The following is a 17,987-nucleotide window of genomic DNA, read 5'->3' on the forward strand; positions in this document are numbered from 1 at the left end:
ACTAACCTATTATGTTTGTTTTAATGGTTGGATGGCATTAATTTAAATCGGTTCACCATGCATCGTTTTAGTGCACTTAAAGTGAAATATTGTTCATCACTCTTTAATAATAATCCAGCTCCATTAAAGGATGCATGATGCACGTTTTGATAACAGACCCCTAGCTAAACAGGAGGGAAATCTAGGGCTTGGGTTTTGCATGCAACAAGCAATATAACCTGGAAGAACAGTTTGCTTCGTGCAGGCAAACATTGTAAACAGTGGCCTCAACCTCATCCATCCCCTTGAGAATATTTATTTTTGTGTTCAGAAACCGCAAGCTAAATCTTTTAACAAGTCTGTAAACACTGCTCATCAAAAAGGTATTTGATAGACCTGAGGCTGTGGCAAATAATGCTATATCTAAACTAAGGCTCCTCAAAGGGAGCTTTGGTACGCATTCACCGGAGCCTCCAAAAAGAATGGAGCTTTCTGCTTATCTAATGTGAAAGAGAACAATAGAAACTCGGTTCTTTCCAAATGCTTTATTTGGACAAGGCGCATGGTTTCTGTGGAGCAGGAGGGGCAGGTCCATCTCTTCACTCGTCATCAGCAGCCTCCTGAGCACGGAGGAAGCTGGCCTTCTTCTGAGCCACGCGGTCCTTTCTCTGACCAAGTGTGAGCTTTGCACGGTTCCACCTGCAAAACAGACTGTTAGTGGGGGCAAAAGCATGGGGGTAGCGGTTGGAAGTCTATCCCATGGACGCAGCATCTTCGCTGTGCATACGGAAGAAGGTTGAAAAATAACAGCTGACTCTTGGAATGGTGAAGTTATCTGTGCTTGGCTCACTTTATGGCTCTGAGGAGCAAAAGCTAAGATCAGGGCATATGCTGAGACTAAATAGAATTCAATATTGCATTAATTAATGCAACTACTTATGGAACCTCAACTGTGGTCAAAGAAAATGTCAAAATATCAACTTTGACCTGGGGTCTGTTTAACACTACTTTCAAACAGTTCCTTTCTGTAAAAATATGGCATGGTTTATGCCCCTGTGTATTTTGTCATTTGCAAATTTCCAACAAATCCATTCAACTACTGACAATCACCAGTAACTTCAGAATCAAGGGCTAGCATATACAATCGGACCTACAGTTTTGTCCAACTTGGTGCTTAAAACCAGTCTGAATGGCTGTCATCACAATAACCAACCACTTGGCTCACATGCATTTCATAGTTTTAGTATGTCATCTCCACAAGAGGACAGTAACTCACTTTGGTTTACAGCAACATGCAAGCAGAACATCAAACATGTCACCTTGCACAAAGGTACAGGAAAATAAGAACCCACCTCTTCTTCTTGACCTCCTTCTTGGGCTTCTTCTCATGGACTGGGTTCTCACGAATGGAAGCATGAGCCTTTTTGTACATTTCCTCCACCTGCAAGACCCACACAGTTAAATGCCTTATAAAACAAAAAGACTACATTTGTTTACAAGCATCCTTAAAAGTAATAGTCCAGTTAACAGGTGAAAGGCATTTGAGGTACACAGCGGTCACTATATTTAATTTGAAATAGATATCAAATGTAAAATCTTTAATGAACTGCTGCTTCTACACTAATGCTACATGCATACATGTTTCAAGACCACATCAACCATAAAAACAATGGAACTCATGGTTTTACTTGTTTCAGCTGTTTGTTTTTTAAATCCTTTTCTTAGTGCTTATAAAATTGTCATTTTAAGCTCCTCAGCCCATCTTGAAAACAACATGTTACATCAACTGTGCAAATGAAGGACCAACCATGGCTGCTCAGTCCAAGGATGCTCATCACTGAGAAGCTGAATAAGTTAAAACTGTAAACCGCACAACAGCGCTAGAGGAGGTGGCCAAGGCTAGTGGTCGTTGGCAAGAATTACAAAATCGACAACAGTTTTTAGCAGTTCCGAGAGATGAAGCCACAAACGGATAACCTGTAACAGGTACCTGTGGAGGTTCTGCTCCAGAGACTAGACAAGAGACCCGTGCGGCACTAAGCGCCATCGACCAGCCGGCCAGCCTTACCGAGTCGGGGGTGACGCCGCTCTTGACGAATCGAGAGAACTGCTTCTTGTAGGCCTCCTCATCCTCATCCATCAGGCTGCTCATGTACCCGGCTACATTCAAGCCCAGGATGTGCTTCCGGTGGACCTCAGCGTTAAATTCTTTGCTCTCGGAATCGTAGCCCGGGAACCGCTTAGTGCTGCAGAACACACAGAGGTCAAGCCCTTGCGCATGCACTGGCAACTACACACAGTGCATTGATGCCGCTTGGCCCACTCAATGTCAGAAAATCACAATGTGCTATAAGGACAAAACTGAGACAGTACATGTCTCTAGCAGTATGACTAGCCTGTCTTCTGCACCAAGGCTACAAAGCATTTCTTGTCAATCTCACATCAAGGATTACTAGATGGTATCACGCTCCATGAAATGTATACAAATCCCACACTGAATGGTGCTCCATAATCTGTAATCCCTATAGTCCCTGTATCCCCTATGTGACCATATGAGTATGTCAGAAGTCTTAGTTAGCTAGAACTCAGGGTGCTGTTTTTCTCAGTTGAGGCTGGTTTACAAGGCCAGAAGGTGTCATGACGGGGAGAAGCGAATATCTCGTAGCGTGCAACACCTCCTGTGTGCCCTCACCTGTGCGGGATTGACAGTCCTCCATCCACGGCGCCTTTGAGGGCCCCAAAAACCTTATTTCCAGTGGTGGTTCGGGCGAGGCCGGAATCCAGGTAGCAGGTGAATGCACCAGGCTGGCCGTCAACACTCTCCACGTTGAACTCCTCACCAGTCACCTCCACCTGGCCCTCGTACACCTTATCCAGGCTGAACTTGCTCAGCAACTACAGAAGAATCGGAATGAGTGTTCAAAAAAGTGGAGTGGGGGGGATGTGGACAGGGTCAGTCCAGGTGTTTCGAGCATCAGTTCTTACCCGACGTGCCAGCAGCAAGCCAGTGCAGTAAGCAGCAGCGTAGTTTGTGAGCCCCACCGGAATGCCGTATTTGGGCAGCTCGTGAGAGTAAGCAGCGCAGACGATCACATCGCCTTCTATCTTGGCATATGCGATCTGGAAGTGAACACAAGGGACTCTGTTGATACGGGCTGTCTGCAGCGTTACAGCAATGCCCATTTTAATACAGACTAAAATTCAGGAATAGTATATGTATAGGAATACATGTACAAACCAAGATATTTGATCATATTTGTAAGGTTAAAGTATCAACACTAGCAGGGGTGGGAGATAGGGAATGAGAAGTCATACTGTGGTTCAATGAGGGAACAAAATTTCCATGTGAATCTGCACATCACTTGGAATTACCTGGCAAACAATATCCCTGTTGGAGAATCTAACGATCATCCTGTATTTGGGTGTGTTGTACTTGTTCTTGTCCTGGATAACAAGACGTTTACGGGCAAAGTAGTCTGTCTTTCCCTCTGGATGCAACAATCACAAACACTAGTTTATCAACGATCCACATAGGACAGAAAATGACTTATGTAGTGCACTTATGTTGAATGCTACCCACTGGTTACTGTTTTTTCCAGAAAAATAATCAGTTTTCAGTAACAACTCGCGTATTATTGGCAGTGGGGAATAAAATCGAATTACCTCGCCTCCTTCTGAATTTGACCTGGTATCTCTTGAAATATGCCTTGTTCTTGACCACTTTGACGAACCCCTGGGTAAAAAAAAAACGAGAACAGTAAACAACACGAACATCCAATGTAACCTAACAGCACTACTAAAATAAATAATTAAGACCACACGGTCATCCTCCTCAGTGGCATTTAAAAGCTCACAAGATCAACTACCTCCGCGCAGGCGGCTAGTTAGCCAGAGTTGTCATTAGCGCGCGTGTTCAATGACGTGAACAGCGGCTACACTTTAAACCCCGGGCACGAGCCAATTCTAACTGGAAACTTATCGGCGCGTGCGAGGACGTCCGTGTAGCCCTTCCGAGTAAATGTGCAGCGTATCGTGTGAGGAAAAGACACAATCGGCAGAATTGCACAGGCTGGCAGCAGCGCACAATTCCAATAGAATTAGCTAGCTATATCAGATAGCCGTATTAAATCTAACATCATCCATCCAACATACGCGGCCAGCAGGGATGGAAAATGTACCTTTGCCTGCACATGGGGTCATGTTTCTAGTAGGAGAGCATATTATGTGTTTATTACTGACCATTTCGTAATCGTTAATTCTCCTTTTGTCAGGAGATGAAGTCTTCAGACTCCGATACTGCTCCCGCTGCACTGAGAAAAGGAAGTTAGAACGGTGTGCGTCCAGGAAATACAACCACACATGAAAGGTTGTGAGTATGCCCCAAGTGTTATGGTGGAGGTATTGCAAAAGTATATATATATATGGTTATTTCGGTGGTCATCAGCTTTCACACCAAAATCTGACAGAACCGCGAATCTAGTCTAGTTCTAGTCTTACAGTAAAGGTGTATTTTACAGATGACCATTCATCCCAACTGACCCTATAGGTGCCAGAGGGCCATATTCAATGTTTGCTATTTTAATAAAGTTAGTTATTTTAATAATGTTTCCTTACTGCTATGTAGTTTATATGCTTATAATATTCAGTATTTTATGCATTTATTTTAAGCATTTATTATGTTTTAATTAATCACTTTTATAGTTCTTTCAAGTTCATTTTTTTTAAATGTAAATGCAATTATTGTAATTTTGCCTTTTGCCTCTCTGGATAACAGCATCTGCCCATTAGACCTTACTCAATATAAAGCCAGGAAAGGGCAAATTGGTCACAGAATCAGGTGTACAATTTCAGGTGAGACATGAAAGTGTGCAGTGGTGTGATTGTCAGAGTCAGGGACTGTGGACCATTGTAATATCTGAAACCTCAGACTAAAAACATCTAACCCAGTGCACTATAACTCACAGCTCGCCTGGTTTACTGTACACTGCTTGACTGCGTTCACAGACTGCAAATGTCCTTTGCTGCAATGCTTTTCACTTCTCTAAAACAGTGTGGCAACTCTGCATGCAGATATGAAAAGTTCCACCCTGTTGTTGTACCATTACATACAGTATAGTGACTCTTGCTTATCTGCACCAACAGCTAAAATACATCTTATCACCTCACAGTCCTAACATCTACACTGTTAGGCTCTGGTTTCACTTGCCCTAACTCTTAGTCATGCTCCTCTTTGCAGGAACTCTGACGTTTTGTGTTAGAAAGATATTATTTTCAATACTCTTTGTGAATCCTAAGATCTAAGGGAACTATCAAGAGGAAGTTGCTTAGTCAGGTCACTAACCAGTCACTTTAGTCATTGGCTGAGCCCTTCTTGCAGAAGAACTTTGACCAGGCTGTGATGCTAAATGACCAGCATGTGATTGCTGCATGATATTTTCGTCACTGGTAGAAACAGGTTTAAAAGCAAATGTGATTCCAGACATGAACAGTAATGACCACGGGAGAGGATTTACCAAAGGAGAGGCTGTCCCAAAGATCTTGATAGTCCCAACATCTCTGAGTTCAGTAACATGCAATGGTAAGCACCAAGTATTCATTCATTTTTCTTAGTAATTAAGCTTTTACCTTATATGACCCACTGGATGATTTAGAATTTTACACTTTTTGGGGGGAAAAAGTGGAACACCCTTTGAACAGATGTGATCTACTGTTGCCTTTACAATGAACACTAAGTCTCAGTACGTGTGTGCTGAGCTGTAGGTGAGGTTGCCCGAATATCTTCTTTCTCTCACACAGAGCCAAAGGATTTTCTCACTGTGGCTCCTCCTACTTCCCATCATGCATCTAAACTCAGCCACGATGAGGAGCAGCTCCTGGCTAAGCTGGAGGAGCAGAACAGGTGCCTCCACTTCCACCTTACTCCCACTTATCTCCACCCAAGTTGAAAGTAAAGCTTTACACATTTACCTCCTCAGAGCATCCCTGTCCACATGTGGCGAATGGGTTGTTTGAAGGTAGTATTTTGTTTATATAAGTTGGCACACTGCCTGGGTTCTCTTTTAATTATTGACTCAGGAAAATAGCACACTTTCATTAGGATTTGATGCACAAGTTGGAATGGCCATGACACTGTACAAGAATGACGGGGTTATTTCGTTCACGGCAGGCTGCTGGAAACTGACAGCAAGTCTTTATGCTCTATAAATGGGGCACTGCAAAGTCCCTGCTCTTCAAAGGTATTCTCGATTGCGGAGGGCCCCTTGAGCCCATGGGGCTGCATCATTAAGAACTGGGAAGAATGGAGCAAGAAAAAGGTCAAGCATCTGAAGGTAAAGGCCTGATTTCTTCTCTGTTTTAAAAAAAAAAAAATGTATGAGTCACTGAATAATCCTGAGGGATGTAGTATAGCATAACATAATATCATTTCTTTTTTCAGTGAAAAGTACTTCATATTTAAAGTGAATTATTATGGTTATTATTATTATTGTTGTTGTTGTTGTTGTTATCTAGATTTTTATATAAAATAAACTATTTTTGTCTTTTTATCAATGATTTAAAGTGTGGCAATTTGCAGAACAATCCATTCATTTTCATAGCAAAGCTGCAGAGCTTCTGTGAATTATTTTTATTATAGTCTATGTGAATTCTAAAATAACATTGGAAGGTGTAACTAAAATTATTACTTGAGTACCCACATAGTATTTTATTCTTAATTTGATTAATAGGTTTTATTCATGATTTTGTAGCACCATAAGACCCAACATGCAGTCCTACCTATTAAAGGGAATATTTTTATCTGCCTAACAATTAATGTATTAGGGAGCAGCTTCATTTGCATTATGCTAATTGCTTCCTAGAGCATTTATTCTAGTAGAATTTTTGGGTGGAGCAGTCCACGTCCATCAGCCATGCCCCACCCCCTTACAAGCCTGCTGGTTGATAACCCAACTAGGAGATGATCCGGAAGGGAGTCCATCCTCAGTACCGGGCCACAGTGTGGCAACTGCTGTGTAGTGCACATAGCAGACCCATAGAGGTGCAGTACACACAGCTGCTCGAGAAGACTTGCCCATGTGAGAAGTTGATCCAAAGAGACCTGGATCGAATCTTCACCGTGCATCAGCTCTTCCACGGACAGGATGCCAGCTTCAAGAAACGGGTCTTCGACATTCTAAAGGTTATTTCCCTCTGCATGGGTTATTTTTAATGTTTAATTTCCAAATACAGGAAACCAGCTCAAGCGAATGATTATTTTATTTTGGTTATAGGCTTATTCGGTTCTAGACCAAGAAACTGGTTACAATCAAGGATCTGCATTCATAGTTGGGTTGTTACTCATGCAGGTAGTGTATGCTTTCTTTAAGAAGATTTCTATTAATTATTCATGCTAGAAAAATCCCATGAAATGTAATTATTTAGCAGTTACTCTGCCAATTATACATTGCTCTCTCTGAATGTTTACAAACCCATTCATGAGCCTGTATAAATCCTTCTACCCTAGATGCCTGAGGAAGACGCATTCTGTGTGTTTGTGAGGCTGATGCAGGACTTTAGGCTGCGAGAACTCTACCGGCCCCATGCAGTGGAACTAGGCTGCTGCATGTACCAGCTGGAAGGTCTGATCCAGGTCAGACATCCTGCTCAACTGCTTGCAGTGGCAAGCAATGAAGCACAGGAGTGCAACGTCTAGAAACCTCTAGAAAAGCCTTATGAATATCCTGTGCTGTTTAATGTTACATATATGATACAGTGGCCATAACATACAGCAAAATTGACATGGTTTTGGTGATTTAGTCTTTATATATTGCTTTGCGCCCCATAAAGCATTTCAACATAACTTTTCATCTATGTACTTGTGATCCAGTGTGTCTCCCTGTACAGTTTTGGTATGCTGTGTGTCTCTTTCCAGGAACATCTTCCCGAACTTCATTCTCATTTCCAAACCCATGCCTTGCACACCTCTATGTTCTCTTCACCCTGGTTCCTCACCATCTTTCTGTCCTGCCTGCCTTTGCCTGCAGCCTGCAGGATCTTTGACGTGTTCATGTGTGAGGTGAGGCTTGCCACTTAATTTGGCTCCAGTTTGAATTCACTTCAAATTTGAGTTCACTTCAAGTTCGGTTCAAAAGACGGCCGTGACGTCCAGGGTACTCACGCATTTTGAAACCTCGTGTTCAGTGAGGGTGGGATCAGGAAAAGGCCAGGAGTGTATGAGGCTAGAAGAGAGTGAAGATGCCACTAAACTTGATTTACTCAAACTATCGTGTGGGTGGATGTGGGTGTTCTCAGGGACTGGAGGTTGTATTCCGTGTAGGACTAGCCATTCTTCAGATGACCCATGCAGAACTTATGAACCTCGATATGGAAAGCATGATGCAGGTAAAAAATAAATCAACTAATTATGCTATGCCCTTAAAAGATCATCAGGAGATAAAGATCAAAATTACCCCAATCCAGGGAACCAACCCTTGGTCTCTAAGTGACAATGGAAATAGTAGAATAATTGTTAATAGTAACAGAATGTTCATGCTCATACATGACTTCATCTATTTTTATGTCATCTTCCTGGCCAGACACTTTGGGGTGTTTTTTCAGACATCTATTCAGCTAAGGCTTGTTCTAAATTACCCTGTCACTAAGAAGTATTTTTAGTCTTGGACTAGGTTTTAATCTGCATTTGGAAGATGAGTCCTCTGTGTGGGCAGCTGTGCTGCATCTCAGTGATCATTTCTGAAGCTCTTCCACATGCTGCCATAGACATGGTGACCCTCTTATTTTAGTTCCTGGAGAAGATGGCCCCGCAGCAGATTGCCAGAGATCCAGACGAGATGATCGCAACAGCGTATCAGATAAAGTACAGCTCCAAGAGAATGAAGAAGTGAGCGTGTGTTCTCTGCTCTTTTGATCAGTGTTTCTGGCTCAAAAAGTGTGCTTTGTATTGATTCCCACATACCACTACTAGAAATAATGATCACTTGATCAAATGGCATGGACTAGCTGGGAGATTTTAGACTAAGTGGGAAAAGTGATTCACTGGTATTTAATACACATCAAAATTCAGTAAACAATTGTCTGATCCTGCTAACATGGTCCTAAGACAATCCGTTGGCCATCTCTGTGATGCTTGCACACTGTCTCCTGAGCATCTTTTGTAGGCTTGAGAAAGAATACACAGCCATAAAAATGAAGGAGATGGAGGAAGAAGAAGAAATCAAAGTGAGCTTGTGTCTCTTTCCTACATGCCTTTGCAGGCTAAGGTTTTATTATTTTATTTTTTTTGCTGAGAACAAAGAAAGTAATTGCAGATCTGTGACCCACTCATAACCTGGACCTTCTTGGGTGGCTGCTCTTCCTCCCCTTTAGAAGTTGCATGCTGAAAATAAAAGTCTGCGAAAGAGGATTGACCTCCTGGAGAAAGTGAGTAGACTTCACCGACATAGAGGACTCGTGGCCAGATTAGACTGTGCTGTATTAATTGCTTATAAAGAGAAGTACAGTATTTCCAACTCATGGTCCTGGAGGTTCACCACAATGCACATCTCTAGATTGTCTACCATGCTCAATAGCAATGATTTTAATCCCACGCCTGGCCACAATCAGTCTGATGTGTTGGGGAACAGTAGAAACACTGAAATATAACAAGACTGGGAAACACTGCAGCATTATACACCCTCTCTCTCTCAAAGAGGTGCTCTGAAGACCTGGTCTGGCAGCTGGGGCAGGAGCTAACCCACAGCAGGCTGAGAGAGGTGGAGTGCCAGTATAGTCTAAAGCAGATACAAATCAAGATTCTGCTTGAGAAGGAAGTGTGTCCCACATTATCTTTATTTACCTTTCGCTACTCTACGACCAGATATGATTAGTAAGGGGATTTGTGTGCTCATGCATGTGTTCGTGTGTGTGTGTTCGTGTGTGTGTGTGTGTTCGTGTGTGTGTGTGTGTTCGTGTTCGTGTGTGTTCGTGTGTGTGTGTGTGTGTGCATCTGAAATTTTAGAGCAGCCCCGTTCCTGATGAAGGCATTCTACAGCACCTGCAGGAACAGCTGCTCAGTGGGAGACTGAGAGAAGAGGAGGCACTGAATGGGTTCAGAGAGCTCAGACAGCACATCAAAGATCTTGAGGAGAAATGGCAGGTGTGTGTGTGTGCGCGCAATGTGTAATGCAATTGCAAATGTAATCAACGTAATTGGACCAAACATTTTTCTGAGCATTTTTATACTTTCTTCATATCAGCAGAAGAAAGGCACTACTTTGACTGACCTGCAGGAGGCCGTGATGAGTGTTAGGTTGAGAGAAGCACACGCTCGAGTTCAGCTCGGACAGAGCCGCCACAAACTGCTGCAGCTTCAGATACAGGTCAGACCTATGTTAAATAGTACTCATTGCTATTCACGCAGCTTTTCTATATTTATGGATATATTGTATACATGTATGTATAATATATAGATTGCATAATTATCATACCGAGGAATACAACAGTGACTTAATATTTCAGAAGAAAAGTCCAGTTTTTGTTTTATATTGATCTGAATTGTCTAATACACCAAGCGTGGCAGTGAGGAAACCCAAAAACATTAATGGCTTGGGTTCAACTTTTTAGCACATTATAGCTGTGTGTGTGTCTGTATGCAACAACTAACTATAAAGAATTAATTAATTAATTCTAAATGCAACAATTGATGATACCAAATGTTGCTATTAGGGACAACTTGACTACAAATAACTCAAGTTAACCAGGTTTTATAAGAATCATTTTGGTATTAACCATATTAAAATTTTGGGCAAAGCTTTGACTTGAATGGGCGACTTTGAAAAAAAAAAAAAGATCACGCTTTCCTTCTGAACATGCACTGTAATTGAAGGTCCGGTAGATGGCGATGTTTTACTTATCCAGCATACCCAATTCGGCACCTGTAGAGTTTAGTCTCAGTTTGCCTGGTTCTGATAATCAGATGCTATTGAAGTTCTTGATTTTATTCGACTAGTCAGATTAGGGATGGAACTAAAGTCTGTGGGACTGTAGTTCTTGAGCGAGTTTTATTGTCTGAGTTTATACTGAAGTACATTAGCTTTTTGCACAATTTTGATTGCACATCCTGTAGGCTACTCCACAGATTATTGTTTCGTGAAATTCATGCATCATTGGTCTGACGATGATACGCATGCGGATATAACGTTGATGTCGAAATCTTCTGTCAGATGCTCTGTCTGATCTTGACACTGACATTGCAAAAGCCAGCATCTAGTATGACACTCCTAACAAGTAAAAGGTACATGACTGTGAAATCACTCCTAAATCAGATCCACCCAAATAATGATAATTAGAAGTCAGTCACACCCGTTTAGTAGTGTGTTTTACAGATTGTCTGAATCAATTTAAACCACTGCACAATCAGAAACATTACCACGTTGCATGATGCTAGTGTTAGCAAATGCTAACACCAGGCCTACTTTTGACCCGCTAGAACCAAATCCGTGGTAACCAGCTGAAGCGCGTCACAGAGCTTACGTACAACCAGACGGAGCATTTGCAGTCGCTGGCGACGCAAAACCGAAGCCTGCGGAATATGCTGCGACAGACCACGAAGGAAGCGCAGCACAAGGTGTGCACAGCCCAGAGTGACATAATTCCCTATTTGGTTCAGCAGAGGTGGCTAATTACTGGGTCATTTGTCCTCCACAACTCTTCCCAAGGGCTAAATTCAGGCCAGGTCCGTGTGCATTATTAAACCCCACTGGTTTGGCTCACCCCTGCAGTGTACAGCTCGCTGCTTTGTAGCCTGTAGCCCAAAGGAAATGGATGATGACTCAGTGTTAAGGACACCACTCTATGTACCACTGGCCACTGTGATAGTTACATGTCACTTAACCCTTGTTCATTAGGGTGTGCGTGTGTGCATATGTGCGTGTGTGTCTAAACCAAAGCTATTTGTACAGAAGAATTACCCCTAACAGCAGCTGGAGACACACCCAAAGTATCATCATACTGTCTTGATAAATCTGCTAGAGCACACATCGTACTTTAAACCCTTTCACCCTTGAAAGGTTGACAGTAGAATCTGCCACTGCCTTTGAGTTCTGCAGACAGGATAAAACACTGTTTTGCATTCTCAACTCTGAGTCAGTATGCCAACTTTTGACTAAAGAGGAAAGCCCATCAAATGTCCTCGAAGCCACCCGCTTCCTTACATTCAGTAATACACTTCACAGCTGCAGTCGCAGGGTTTTGTTAGTGACTCCATCCTTCAGGCCTGCACAGCACAACTTACCACTTACCCTAAACGAAAGCATGAAAACACACTTCAACCAGAACCAGAGTTGAGAAACACCAAGTCTGTGCTTTGATTGCCCTGGTTGATAGGTGAGTAATACATTTCTGTTTTGCACAATAACAACGCTGAAAAGAAGTCTATCTGCTGATCGCCAACACAGCCGACACGGAACCGGCATCTTCTGCATTTTTTTCTCTGAATGTGTGGCCGATAGCATCTTTCTCGCACAGCCGAGTTCACACTTTCAGACCAGAGGGCCTAAAGCAGCATCCGCCTAAAGCTCTTCACTGCAGAAGTGATTTCGCAAGAACACAGCCAACTGCACAAAGAAAGTACTGCTGTTCTTTTACACAGAGGATAAATGAGGAATGTGTGTGATTACGCATGGCTTCTATTTCATCTTTTATAAAGGTCACATGCTAGGTATTTTTATTAAAATTAAGTACATTTACTTTATCTGATAATGTAATCTGATAATCTGATATCGGATCGTTGTAAATGTACTTACAATTAGAGATTTCATCAGAAATATCAGTTTGTAAATTTGCTGGCACTCAGCCACTGTCTGTAAACTGGAATTGTTGTGCCACCTAAATGAAGCGAGCTGTGTCTATACTATGAAGTTGGCTAAAGTTTCCCATGAGCATCACTTCTTAAAGGCATTAAACAAAACTTGATCCTTAATGTTTAGCTCCAACTTAATGGGGGTTGTTGAAATATTTATCAGTGCCATGTTCAAATCCTAGCAATGTATTCATTAATGCTGATGTTAATGAATTCTGTGAAAGTTAAGGGGTAATAAATGAAAATGCATGTTGGAGCCAGATAACACCAAGGAAGTGAGATTACGCTATCTTGTGTCCATTGGCTTTAGCTGACTGTTAGCATGCTGGAGCATCTGTAGTTTGTCCACTGCAGAATCCTGAAGAGGAGTGGAGAGGATTGGCCAACGATGACACCACTGTTGCTGAGCTGAAGGACCATATCAGTCAGTTGCAGATCCAGGTGTGTCTATTATGGCAGTTATTCATAACTCGCTATCAAAAGTAAGAGTAAATGTTTGTGTGCGGTAGAATTCAGTGTGAACAAATGTCTTTAAAACCATGAACTGTGTTGTTAAACAGAATTTAGGTTTTATGGGTTGGTTTGTTTGGAGAGACCATGCGTGGTTACAATTAAGCATCTACCTCTTTTACGTACAACAAATGTTTTATGAAGAGTATTGGTGCAGTAGAGAGTTCATATGGCAATACATGAACTCTGGAGCCACAGTAAAGTAAATGCTATAGCTGTAACTAAAGCAACAAATAAATTTAGACCTATTGACCACATGTTTCACACTTTTTGCTCATGCCAGTGGCCTAAGCTTTCTTGGTCACACCTCAGATATAGTTTTAAGACTTTCCTGCCTTCATTTTATTCTAAAGCTCTGTGATCTTGACTAGCTGTCTCGCATTTTAGACTTTGTAATTGTCAGCCATGTAACTTCTTTTCCTCTGATTGTTCCGTTTTTGGCAGCTGATGCTTGCTTTGATGTTCTTATAGTGTATATATAGGCAAAATCTCCTTCATGTTTCCTTCAAATTTCCTTCAAGCTTGCATTTCTGGAGTTCATTAGTGTGGCATGTAAAAGACAAATTAGATAATGAACAAATCATACGATTACTACCACACAACACTAATAAGAAATGTTTTTTTCTGGCAGGGTTGGGATGGTCAGTCTGAATTATTCACAGATACTTCACCAAAATCCAGAACCCTCAGAAGCCAAAAGCTCTCCTGAAAAAGAGAGAACATTGTCTCAAAGAGCCACACAATGGTCAGGAAAGTCTCTCAACACTTCTGGCTCTGTATGATTTGTGCAGCTCCTTAGATTTACAGCGAGAAGCTTTTGTTCATAGCGTCACGATGAGCATAGCGGATTTCAAAGATAAGGGAAGACTCCCCACCTACCCTGCCACCCCCCTGCTCCCAAGCAGTCGAATGTGTTGCTTGCTTTATTGCCACCTCATGCTCTGTCACCTTTAAGCAATCAGCTAGGAGGTGCCATCCATTCTTTTGGCATAGCAGAATCCTCACTGTTAATTTAACACCTACCATGCTGTATCAGCAATGTTTATATCGGATACGTATGAAGGTATTTTATTTTATTAACACAAAATGGGTTTTTTTTGCTTTAACAATCAGAATAAGCTTCTTGTAAAATATAAAGATGGATTGTGTGTTTTTGGAACAAAGATTATTAAATCCCCACTCATGCTTGATTTTTATGATGATTTAAATTTTGTTTATTTTTTTAAAGTGATTTTGCTAAAAGCCTTAGGCGTTGTCTGCATCCATTATGAAATAGAATATACATACTTAATATGCAATTATTTTCCCTTTTTTACTCACAATTCACAATTATCTCACACCTATTAAATCAGACACCCCAGTTATCTACATTGCTTTCTAAATGGGTTTTTATATAAATCCAGTAATATATCTAAACTAGGCCTTTATTCTCTCAATGATTTACTGGAGTCGGTTTTAAAACCGTAACAACGATAAGAGGGATAACGGTCTTGTGGTTTTTGGCTCCAGTGCCGTAAATTGTGGTCCATGTCCGCCACTTTTTCCCACCCCCCTTCCCTATCTCGCGTGAGCAGTAGGGTTCACCAGCTGAGCTAAAGAGACACTGAAATATGTTGCCCGCGCTCCGTCTGCAGCAACTGCCGCTGTCGCATTGTCAGCGTTCGGCCTAGTCCCATGTTCGAGCAATCGCTAACTTCAATCAATAACACTTCATCCAGGTTCTTTAGGCTATTATAACCCGAACTCTCAAAAGAAAGAAACCACTTTCATTTAGCTGATAACCTTTTGCTAGTTTATGAAAACTGTTGTAGTTACTGCACAGTAGAAACTTTAAGCGAAGTGGCTGAGTCAGTTCAGGGCTCTGGTATAACGTACTGCCCCATATGAACTCCTTCACGACTTGGGTCTCCAGATTTTGAGACTTTCCTAGCAATGCAGTGCATATATATATAGACTATACATGCAGAAGTAATAAAGATGCACTAATCTGTTCAAGCTGTGCTATGTGTAAATTAATTAATTTCTTATATCTTATAGATTTAAAATAATTCCCAGTGTGTAATTTGCCATTGGCACTACAGTTTAGCCCAAGAGCAGGCTTTGTTCAGTAGCCTTAACCTGTGACACTTTTTTAATAATAATTGTTTATATGTTTATAATATTTGCGTATATTTTATAATATTTCAAATTTTAAAAGGTTTCTTTCCTTAAGATCCACATTCACATGATCAAGAATAGGATAACACTAATGAATCTTATGAGATTAGCACTTTGCATTCTGCTGTTGTGGTTTATTTATTTATCCATCATGTATTGTTTACTTATTTGTGTATTAATTTAATTAGATTTTTAGGATGCTCCAGAAGAGCCTCTAATGAATGACTTGCAGTAAATATGGACGTAGACCCAGTTTCTGTCTCAACCCTTGTGGTTTTTGAGGACAAGGGGAACCTATCAGATGACATGGCGAGTCTTGCGGTTCTCTGGTTTTACCTCTGCTTAAATCAGCTCAGATGCCTCAACCCGTTCTCAAACATTTTTTTTTTTGCCGTCTGTGGAGCTGCGTATGCTTGAAACCTGTTGTAGGATCTTACAACTTGGACAAAAAAGCTTTCTACATATGTAAATAGCTTTAGACACTGTTTGTGTTCAAATTGGTCATAGCGGTTCACACAGGCAAAGTGTGGTGTTCAAAATACTTTACACTTCTAACATCTTATGAGGGTGCTATGTTCAAACAGGTCTTTCCTTTATTTCACATGTGTGTGGTATTGAAATGCAAAAGTTGAAAGCAGCAAAGACTGCATCTTCTTAGAACTGCAGAAATAGCTCAGTGGGCCACATACAGGCCGCTATCTAGGTCTTGACATTCTTGTTTTGTACAACAGTACTCCAGCCATAGCAAATGTGGGGTGGGTGGTAGGGGTGAAGTTTTGATCACAGATATTCAGTGCTGCTATTTCAATCACGTTTTCTCTAAAGAGCTGAGGAGTTACCATCAACACTCAGAGCCTGACTGAGTGAGAGTCTCAAAGAGCGAGAGAAACCTCATTTCACAAGCTTGGAGGGGAGTGCTGACCTCTACGTGCATTGATAGCGTCTTTTCAGAGACGGTTTTGGTTTCCTGTTCTGACTGATGAGCGAGTTAGTTTGTCACGTTTACATTCTCTTCAGCGCTGTGGGAGAACTGCAGCGTGACTTAGGGGGATGGGGCACGCGCCATACGACTTTTCCTACACTGGGCACTGCCGCTGAGTTTGGAAGAACGAAAGTGGGCCACGTGTGTGAAAGTACCATCCATCCGTGACAGAACCATATAGTAACATCTTGCGGGTGAGGGGGGGGGGGGTGAGGTTGTGTGTTACGTGCAATGTGATGTGATTGGAATTATATTCCCCTCCGAAATCTAACCTTAAATTGCACTCTTTTCTGCACCTGAATTTAACAGGTCTCTTAGTCTGCAGTCCCACATAGTTATCTTAAGGCAATACTGTAACACATGGGTGGGCCTTTCTGTCGTCCAGATTCGGAACCTTTCCCGGCAGAGGGAAGCAGTCAGACCGTCTCCGCCGCGCTTCTCCTCATCGCCAGCCACCACACTGCAACGTAATGACACTTGAGAGTGGGCAGCTTCCCTGCCGACTAGCCGTCGTGTCTCCAAGATCATGCGAATAGAAGAGGGATGTGGACAGTAGCCTTCTGACCGACCGACCCATGGCTAACACGTGCACCCGGGCAGGCTGCTCGCCCCACCTGTGAGCAACATTTTAGCAACACTATCCTACGGATGGTCCGGTGGTCACACACATATTCTTCACTGTGGTACGCTACATTTGGTCACAATTTGTCATTAAATCTTGATATGCTTGAACTTCCTCTTAAAGCTGAAGTTATGTTAATAAGTCTCTTATAACAACACAACTGGACTGCTATAGACGTATGTATAAAGCGATACTAATTAGCCTGCATGGTTTGTGTGCCAGTACCGTTTCTGAGCCCTGGGTTCCGGCTCGGTGATTTTTCTTTTCTTTTTTTTTTTTTCCCTGTGATTTTTCAAATTTATTGTACACTTTAATGCTGCTTTAGCAAAAATATGTCTTAATATAGATAATGTTTGCAGCGCCTCAATTTAGAAAACACGAGGGAATTTCGATAATAATGGTTTGTAAAATAAACGTTTCTAAATGTGCTTAAGGTTGTAGATCATATCTTACTCTTGCAAAGATGATTAAGGAATTAATTATATTTGGAATCAATAAGTCATTAATTATGTGTGTGTGTGTGTGTGTGTGTGTGTGTGTATAAACACACCCAGAGTCTAATGTATCGCTTGTAATTAATAAATTCACTGGCCGGATATAAAGTTAGCTTTCTGTTTACTGTTTATAAAGCATATAAGACACACAGCGTCCCCGTCCCCGTCCCCCCCCAAAAAAAAAAAAAAAAAAAATTTCTACCACTCGTTGAATCTGAAAGACTTTTTTTTTTTTTTTTTTTTTTTTTTTTACAATTCTAACAACACACAGTCTACATTTATTTATCCCACACTAGGCGTATTTCTGTTACATATTTACGACTGCACAATTTTGAAGAGGTGGTTAGTCTGTTTTTTTTCTCTTTCTACGTACTACCTCTACCACGTGACTATAACCAAACTCAAACA

The 17,987-nt window shown here is 41.6% G+C and overlaps 2 protein-coding genes across 13 annotated transcripts; one reads left to right on the top strand and one right to left on the bottom strand.

The window, feature by feature from the left end:
- Positions 1–509: 509 nt before the first annotated feature.
- On the bottom strand, positions 510–4,349 carry rpl5a (ribosomal protein L5a). Its single transcript, XM_027031022.3, has 8 exons — positions 4,219–4,349; positions 3,643–3,712; positions 3,352–3,467; positions 2,965–3,099; positions 2,672–2,874; positions 2,048–2,225; positions 1,332–1,420; positions 510–678 (listed from the first exon to the last, which is right to left on the bottom strand). The coding sequence occupies exons 1-8, from the start codon at positions 4,219–4,221 to the stop codon at positions 579–581; spliced, it is 894 nt and encodes a 297-aa protein (XP_026886823.2). The 5' UTR covers positions 4,222–4,349; the 3' UTR covers positions 510–578.
- evi5a (ecotropic viral integration site 5a) lies at positions 4,210–17,513 on the top strand. Of its 12 annotated transcripts, XM_027030983.3 has the most exons (19): positions 4,210–4,345; positions 4,754–4,830; positions 5,459–5,557; positions 5,776–5,878; positions 6,146–6,308; positions 6,932–7,156; positions 7,248–7,322; positions 7,481–7,606; positions 7,889–8,032; positions 8,269–8,358; positions 8,760–8,857; positions 9,135–9,195; positions 9,343–9,396; positions 9,666–9,785; positions 9,974–10,111; positions 10,212–10,334; positions 11,444–11,581; positions 13,169–13,255; positions 16,849–17,513. In XM_027030983.3, the coding sequence occupies exons 3-19, from the start codon at positions 5,461–5,463 to the stop codon at positions 16,942–16,944; spliced, it is 1,938 nt and encodes a 645-aa protein (XP_026886784.2). In that variant the 5' UTR covers positions 4,210–4,345; positions 4,754–4,830; positions 5,459–5,460; the 3' UTR covers positions 16,945–17,513. The 12 variants fall into 12 exon arrangements, 11 of the variants coding, with proteins under 11 accessions (XP_026886784.2, XP_081578822.1, XP_026886761.2 ...); XM_027030975.3 differs by lacking the exons at positions 4,210–4,345; positions 4,754–4,830 and adding an exon at positions 13,956–14,069 and having other exon boundaries at positions 5,313–5,557; XM_027030960.3 differs by lacking the exons at positions 4,210–4,345; positions 4,754–4,830 and having other exon boundaries at positions 5,311–5,557; positions 10,215–10,334.
- The last annotated feature ends 474 nt before the right edge of the window (positions 17,514–17,987 follow it).

This window comes from Electrophorus electricus, chromosome 11, assembly GCF_041902795.1.
Source record: "Electrophorus electricus isolate QZ-2024a chromosome 11, ASM4190279v1, whole genome shotgun sequence".
NCBI lineage: Eukaryota > Metazoa > Chordata > Actinopteri > Gymnotiformes > Gymnotidae > Electrophorus > Electrophorus electricus.

Coding starts and splice junctions, on each gene's coding strand:
- rpl5a (XM_027031022.3), bottom strand. Junction 3,468..3,642: donor CAAATTCAGAAGGAGGCGAG/GTAATTCGATTT, acceptor TGTTGCATCCAG/AGGGAAAGACAGACTACTTT. Junction 679..1,331: donor AAGGAGGTCAAGAAGAAGAG/GTGGGTTCTTAT, acceptor TCTGTTTTGCAG/GTGGAACCGTGCAAAGCTCA.
- evi5a (XM_027030952.3), top strand. CDS start 5,407: ATGATATTTTCGTCACTGGTAGAAACAGGTTTAAAAGCAAATGTGATT. Junction 5,558..5,775: donor GAGTTCAGTAACATGCAATG/GTAAGCACCAAG, acceptor TCTCTCACACAG/AGCCAAAGGATTTTCTCACT. Junction 7,323..7,480: donor TTGGGTTGTTACTCATGCAG/GTAGTGTATGCT, acceptor CTTCTACCCTAG/ATGCCTGAGGAAGACGCATT.